At 32.8% G+C, this 8,676-nt stretch overlaps 1 protein-coding gene across 1 annotated transcript in view; it reads right to left on the bottom strand.

The window, feature by feature from the left end:
• Nucleotides 1–8,534: 8,534 nt before the first annotated feature.
• The window catches only part of LOC136795885 (uncharacterized), a 1,225-nt gene continuing 1,083 nt past the window's right edge, over nucleotides 8,535–8,676 (bottom strand). Inside the window, exon 3 of the mRNA XM_067047910.1 lies at nucleotides 8,535–8,672. Coding sequence (XP_066904011.1) covers nucleotides 8,535–8,672 — 138 coding nt within the window. The remainder of the gene's footprint in view (nucleotides 8,673–8,676) is intronic.

Raw genomic sequence — 8,676 nt, forward strand, 5'->3', positions numbered from 1 at the left:
GAGTTCATCTTCTTTTCAGACGCCTAGGAGGATTATTAGGTAGGAGAAACTAGGTTAGAAACAAGTGGATTTGGGTGGTTGGGAAGTTTATCATGCAAGGATTGATATATAGTTCTGGCTATATATGGGACATTGTGGTCCTCATGGATGACAAAATAAGGAGCATTAAGGATTTTACGAAGTATTTTGGACTGAAAGATTGGATTCGGGAGGAATTCGATGGTTTAGTGGAGCTCCTAAGCTCAAATCTGTAGGCCGTATAATAGTTAAGTAGATCAGTCTTTTGTAATGGATTGACAGTTTAGACCGTTTGTCTAGTAAATGTTTGAATAGTCGAAATCGACGAGCAGTTTCCTATCTCATCTTTCTTGTAAAATACAATCTTAAATATAAATTTACACCTCACATCCACAATTTAAAATCTTTGCAGGCTATTCTGCTCAGGTCATTAAATTTAGTGAAATTAACCTATTTTGTCACTTTCCCATTAAATTTTAAAACTTCTAATTTATTAAGTTTATCTATAAATTAGTTTATATTAAAATTTAACGAAAAAGTAAAAAAATAGGTAGATTTAATTAAAATTAAGGACCTGGGCAGAATAGCCTGCAAGAAGATTTTTAATTGTTGGATATGAGCTGTAAATTAATATTTCAGATGGTCCCTGAGGATGGCCGAAACATTGGACATTTAAAGAAATAAGAACATTTAAAGAGTGTTCTAGACTTAACTCATACAAATTATTAAATTTATAAATTAGGATACGAATTATTTTATTTAAACAATAAAACCAGTTTCAAAAAAGTGAAAAAAATTATATATAAAAAAACATTAACGTTTAACTTTTCGAAAAATTAAGATATTGGACCTCAGAAAACAAACAACGATTTATTTTTGAAGGTTTGAAATTAAACTGTAATATATATAAGATATACAACTTTTTTCTTATCTCAGTAGGATATATTGTAGTTTCAACTAGCTAATTTACGTTTAGAAAAAAATTGTTCCTTTTAACAATTTTTTTAAATTTTATTTGGCACTGACAGTTTTCAGATTTGGTACTTAAAAGGTATACTTAGGGAATAGGGCTTATAGAAATCAAAAGCTTTACCGCATTGATCCTTTTATATTCGACTACTTCGTATTTTCATATTACTCCAAATATTATTAACAACTTCGAAACGTTCTATTTTACTAAGTAGTAAGCGAAAAGTTTACCTGTGAGCTACAATTGTTATATAATTCAGTATTCTGAATACTTAGAAACTCGAATAATAGATTCTCTGTTTTTTACTTGATAAGTACAAATTTAACAGTGCCATGTTTTTTCGCATACTTTTTTGGAGAAAATAAACAATACAAAATTACTTTTTTTGAAACTTTTATCTAGTACTTAACACCGAACATACTAAAAGCCGCATTTTTTACATTTTTCAAGTACATATCACATCTGAAATTAGATTAGAATTTGTATTGATGAGTAAAAGAGGTTTTTTTCTGGAATTCCTACTTAAATATGGTATAAAATATTATTTGTCCACAGTTTATTTAATCTATATTTATGAACATTGCTCACAATTTTTAAAAAATTTTTAAGTAAAAGCCTACCGTTATAGAATTAGAGATCAGTGACTAAAAATGTAGTATATTTTCGTTTAACTTTTTGTTGTAATGTAAAAAAGCGAGGAAAGAACCGTGGAAATATACTTGCATACGTACATTGTTATTGACGTCAAATAAAGTAATCGCCTACTTTCCAACGTTTATTTTACTAATGATCCCATATGATTAAACTGGTCTGTATGTACTTGAGCAAAATATTACACTCTAAAAAGACCTGTGAGCCTAAAAGATCCGGGACATACTGAAGAATGTCAAATAAGAAAGCACTTTTACAATAATCAAATATTAGTAGTTGAAAAGAGAATAGATTTAATATTACTTCAGTTAGATTAGTTAATAGAAGTATTGTTATATTATCAACCACACTGGATTAACTTATCTAATATTTGGTTGTAAATGGATTTCAAGGACACCATCTTGTTTACAATACAACAACTGCACTTAATGATCAAAACAAAAATATTGTTTCTTGTATTCATACGATTCTAATTTCTATAATGGATTGATTGTAAATCTAATTAGAGGGTTAAAAATTAAGTAGAAAAAAAAATTAATTTTTTTAACCATTGTTTGTCGCAACGTGTGACGTCGCTTCTGGCCATGTACCAATCAATCTTATACAAATGTTAAACAGAGTAAACAAAAAGCCGGTCAGGACCGATATATAGTGCTAATGTAATATTAATGATGTACCTCTAAGCAGACATAAACATACAATGAATAGAATATTAATTTAATTGTTTTCCTCTTTGATACAATATGGCGGAACTATGCAAATATTAATAGCAAGTCAAGTGGAACATTAAAGTAAATATATTTTTGTTGTGAAAAATATGTCAAGCATTTTTTCTCAATTTTAAAACCTCTCCTGGTATGATGAGGTTCCAACGAATGCTCATTCAGGTGGTCTTATGATTCCATAAAAAAAATGAAAAATTAAATAATATGAGTTTTGCATAAAGATAAAAATTACATGTTAAATTTAAAAGTACGCTAAATGTATTCAATAGTTCATTCAATCAGTCTAATAACTGCAGTTAGTCATGCATACATTAATCGTTAGAAAAGACCGGTACTGGACCAGTAGTTAGTCAGTATTTTTGGACCATAGCCTCAACCCAATCTTAACCTTTTTTTTAAATTAATTCCCCTGCCAAGCCATTTCTAGTATATAGGGTAATTTATTTTTCGTATTTTACAATTTATTTAGGGGATCCTTATAAATTTATCGGAAGATATATTTTTAAGATTGTGACTGTGGTGCAGCAGATAAGCGCTTTACTGATGGTACCTACCTGCACTGCCTGTTTCCACCCGTAAATGAGCTCCCTTAAGCAGTAATTCTTTGATCACTAATTCTATTCCTTTACCTACGTAATACTATGCCTCAGCATACATATATACTCACAAGTTTAATATATTTTCTAATCCTGATATTAGATCGGCGAGCTAGCCTACCATTTCGAGCAGTCAGTCAGAAGCCATCATTAAGTCACGTGACTCATAGCAGGAATGTTATATTGAATTGTGTGGCTTGGCCTAAGCCACGTGATCTTTGGGCCATGCCCCCATATTATTTCTACACCTCTCTAACGTGCTAATCATAATCACTTCTAGACTATAATTTCTTTTAAATTACCTTACTCCACCAATTTTTTTTCTGCCGTTTGATAGTCTTAAGAGAGACTGTATGTTAGATAGAATATCAAACAATGCGAGAGCCAAAAATGCAATACAATAGAAATGATTTTTTTGAGAAAAACTCTCGGTAAAACTAGGTTCAATGGAATAAGAAATATAAGAACTAGAAAAGGAACAAGGCAGGAACCAGTTATATAAAATAATTGACTTGGTTCGTTCATGTACGAAGAATGCCTTCAATATACTTCCAAAAAGTATTTGGAGGCAAGGACTAAGGGAGAACGAGCACGGGGACGACCTCATATGGGATCTGGCATGTTAACAGATGAATCACTATTGGTTAAGTCAAGAAGTTCGCAACATATGAAGGTATTTAAAATGTGGATTCAGGCTGCCCTGACACCCTAAGGTAGGGAAGGTTGGTTAAAAAGAGATGAAGATCAAGGATTTGGATTAGGAATTAAGGATTATTGGTGAGTAAGAGTGGGTCGAGGTGGTTCGAAGTGGTTGGGGTAAGTCCAAAAATGTTCAAGGTAATTAACAAATTAAGGTTTTTAGAGATTGTTAAACCATGTTTTCCCATTGTTATTTTAAGCCTCGAAGTGCCTCAGGAGAACACCTTTATTTGTCACAGGTTTTCCAATCATGTCTTGGATATGCTCTGTTCGATGAGGTTTCAGTCTTGGTAAAAAAAAGAGCATCCTAATTTCAAAGTTTTTAAAGTACTCAGGTGTTACATGGATAGTATGAGGCATCGCACGGTTATGAAGTAATATAAAAAACACTAATAAATGGTTAAAATAGCATCACATATTCTTGAAGGATGCCCTCGATACCTGACGTGATTTATAATCATGAGAGATAGTCGACCATGGATGACTTATTCGAGAAGAAGATGGTTGGGGAGTGGGGTCAAAATATAACACAAATAAGTTGAAATAACTTATTTAATCGTGCCAACTTTTCGGTCACAATTTCTAGCCTTCATCAGGGCTAAAACAGAACATGATAACACCAATGAATACAGAAAATATAAACAGAATGACATAAAGTAAATAATTGTACAGATTTGAATTAATAAAATTAAAGTGATCAAAGAAGTGGAAAATAAATGTGTAAATAGGTAATAGAATAAGTAGATAAAATAACATGATTAGAGAAATAAAATAAAAATGAAGTTATATAATGCAAGGAAACATGAATATTTTAGTTTATTAATAATTTAAAAATTAAAATAATGGAAAGAAAAAATAAAATTGAGAGAAAGAGAACATATGTAACAAATGAATTATTTAACCATAATATTAGTAACAAAAATAAATACTATTTTTTGGACGTTATTTATAGTTCTCCTATCGGCAAATGTCATCCAACAACACTACTGAGCCTTGTTAGTAAATTACGATAGGGAACACATTACACATTGAATATCTTTCATCTAAAGTATTCTCTATTCTCTCCTTCCCATGAGGTGTATTTAAGTCGAATTTTAGCTCTGAAAAATACACTAGGTTATTATTTTTTTTTTAAATCAATTCATTTCAAGGCAAACTAAAATCTGGCGATAAGTGGACTCCTTGCCGGTTTTCTGGCATTTATACCAACCTCCTTCTAAACGTCATTAAAATAATTTGGAAACCACTACCTCCGTAAATGAATTATCTTGCCTCATTAAAAGAAGAGAAGAGGTGAAGGTGAAGATGTGATGGAATAAATCGGTCCTCACTTCATATTGTAGAATATAGCCGACTCGAGACAGTTCTTCATGTGTGGTTGCCTGTCTATTCTTCAACATCTTTCAGATCTGGAGACCATTAACTGGTTTGTGCTAAAGTGTCTGAGCAATGTTCTCTTCATTCAACGAATCACCATTATTTCCGATACATTTTGTAAATTGTTTAGTTCATTCAATTTGAAGAAATATTTACTACTTTTTAACAAATGATTAACTGATCGAGATCGAATAACCTAATAAAACATATAATCAACTAAAAGAATTAATATTAAAATAAAACCTCATAATCCCATGCTTACGTAAGTATAAAATTGATCGTACCCAACTTGTCTATAACTAAAGACGAGTTCATATTTTTTGGACCATGGAATATTTTAGGGATAAGAACTCAAATGATGCGTTACTTTTGTCATTGAATATATGATACTTTTGAATATCCAAAACGTTGTTGTGACTAGAATTATCAATTACTTTGTGGTAGTCTAAACCTAATATAGTTTATTACTTTGTGGTAACATAAACCTAATGTGGGGGAAGTTCGAATAGCCTCGGATAGCAAGCAGCCCCGTACAACACTATTATACTTTCTTGAAGGTTATTAAGTAGAATAAGTATACGTGCTTGTTTATTGTTAATCATGAAACGGAGAAGGCATGGGTAGAAGTCCGGAACACCGAAAAACCAGTTTGGCAGCAACAAACAAAAGCAAACAAACATTGTTTTCAAGAAATCGGTGTACCCAGGACCTTCTTACGATTATTTTTCTCCTCCTGAGGTAATAATAAAACAGGATGGTTTTATCATCGCTGGAGCATTCGGCATTTCACCCCCGATATCCATGACGATACTGAGCGAACTAGAAATTTTGATTGCTGAAGAGTAGCCTCGTCTGTGTAGTCAAGTCCCCACTGAGATTGTAACTGGTCAGTATCCCGAGTTACCGACTGGTTTAGTTGCTTTCCAGTAGCCCCGTATGAAGAGGGCCTTAAGGGCTTAGCAACTCAATTATAACGTTAGATTAGAAACCGCCATCGGCAGGGGTTTCACACCTCTTCCCAACAAAAAATATTTATTTAATTTTTTGTACAGTTTAAGGGTATAAATATGACTTGATTGCAATCATGTAATCCCTGACACGTTAATATTAGGTACCCTCGGACAGTTTAATTTTTGGGTTTTACAATACTAAAAATCTAAGAAAATGCAAGTCTTCAGTAATAAAATCTTACTGTTTTAATAATTAAAGACCTACATGTGTACAATGCTGAATATGATTAATAAGTTATATTTGCCCTCTAGTAGTCGCACTTCAGTCTGCCAATGGACTGGTTCCTTCGTCGTACTGACGTGATCTTGTCCTTCGAAATCCTTCGAAACATATTTACACAGGAGGTAGAAATAAAACAGGAAACTAAAGGCGATAAAAATTGTGGGAAAAAGAAAAATGAATGTAATGGAACAAAAAAGTTATTAAAAAAAAAAATTAGACTTTCCTAAGAAGATCGTGAGATCGAATGCATCACATGTGGAGAAAACCTTTGAGGAAAATTGAATGATTTTCTTTCCATTCAACTACATTTAAAATGCCAATACTACCACCCTTGTATACAATAATGAAACAATCTTTGAAAAATTTCGATCTCCTCGAAAAAAAAATATGAAGGAGCATTAATCCCGTTAACAATTCCTCCAAGTACTTTTTGAAGTTCGACTAAACTAAACATTTATATCTTTGATTTCTTTATCATCAACAGCTTTGGTGCTGCATGCATCCAAAAATTAACATAGTTTTGATTTTAATCACACAATGATTTTACAAGGAGTACTTAGTAGATTTTACAAATACTACTTTTATAAAAAAAAAAAAAAATACTTGGACTATTTTTATATCAGAAAACATTAATTATGTTAACAACATTAATTATATTGAGTTCTTATGTAAAATTATTTCACGATGAATATAGTTGAATTTTAGATATATTTTAGATTATAGTTTTCTCTTTGCCTGGCCTCTTAGGTGATTAGGACGTTCCCAGCAGTGTGAAGAAACGCGTAGCTGCGTTATAACACGTTATAAACGTTACAGTTACAATCAAAACAATACACATTACTATCAATAAACAAATGCTACTATCAATACATTAAACATTACTATCAATAAACTACACCTACTATCAAAACAATAAACATTACTATCAATAAACTACAGCTACTATCAAAACAATAAACATTTTTTCCAATAGTTGTGCGGCCAGAGCCCTCTGCTATTCTATCTGGTTCGCTGGCCTCCTTTAGAAGAATGGAACCGACCGTGGTTGACCTAGAATGGGGCCATGCTAAAGAAATACATCCCTACCGTTGGCTTACGCCTGGAATACTATGGGTCTCATAACTCCACACGGAACTTGGCGGTTTTCCCAGCAAATCTCGATGCACATGGCTAACCCATTGATCCCTTATGACCCACAATAGAGCCAACCTGTTCTTCTCCTTGTGGCATAGATTCTGACTCGTGTGTATCTCAAGATACACACCTTTATAAATGGCTAATGTTGCGAGTTACCTGAGACCCCAGATTGCACCCCGGATTTGATTGAAACCAATATGAGCTAGATCCACCGTACTTCTTATAAAGTTCAACTGAGGTTTCCCCTATAAATCTTAGCGTACAAGGAGAAAGAATTCATCCCAGTGAGGTTGTCAAGGTACTTCCTCCTAAGTCCAGCGTAACGTCATTATAGACAGACGCAAAGGCATCCAGGGCGCATTGTGGGGCCTTATTGATAAGGAAGTCTGTTACCGACACAAGGCAATATGGGAAGGTCTGGCGGTTCAACCGGAGAACCTCTGAATTCACATGGCAAATGTATTGGTCCCTTGAGCCGGAGTAGACGAGTTCAAGAGTACAGCCACCATGTTTATTATATATATAATAAATTATTGTTTTATTTTCTGATTTCCTGGATTTTTTTTAACTTCGTGGCTATAATCTATTGTAAAATATATCTTTATTTTTTTGTACAAAAGGATTTACGAATCACAAAGGACTTTTTCCTTAAAACCATTTATTCATCTATATTGATTTTTATCCCACTAGATTACATAAACCACTCACTCTGTAACGGTTTTAATTTGAAAAAAAATAGACTTGAGTAGTTTATCATCTGTATTCTAACAACGATAGTTTAAGAAAAAGTTAAATCATATCATATTGTAATGCCATATAGGTTTTTTGGTTGGGTTACGCTACGCCAAGTTGTTAATGTTAATCCTCCCTAAAATTTCTAATAAATAAATATCTATGGTAATTGGAAAAAAAAGTTAAAAACACACTATGGCGATATTGTTTCTACAGGACACCGTTATGTGATAATTAGGTAAATAATTAAATATTTCCATTAATCTCAATAGTTACTAGATATATTTAGATGAGAAAATTTAGATATGCTAATTTTGATGAGAAAGTAGTGCGTTTCATTTCTTATAAAATTATTTTGTTGTGCAGCAGATTCTTAAGCTTCTGGTGCTGGTTCTTCTACTGCAGGTGCTTCAGGCTCTGCTGCTGGTTCTTCTGCTGCAGGTGCTTCAGGTTCTGGTGCTGGGGCTTCTGTTTCAGGTTCTGGTACTGGTGGTTCAGGTTCTGGTTCTGGGGCTGGAGCTTCTGTTTCAGGTTCTGG

The sequence above is a fragment of the Halyomorpha halys genome, unplaced genomic scaffold, assembly GCF_000696795.3.
Source record: "Halyomorpha halys isolate HHAL.00 unplaced genomic scaffold, Hhal_1.1 Scaffold264.1, whole genome shotgun sequence".
NCBI classification, from domain to species: domain Eukaryota; kingdom Metazoa; phylum Arthropoda; class Insecta; order Hemiptera; family Pentatomidae; genus Halyomorpha; species Halyomorpha halys.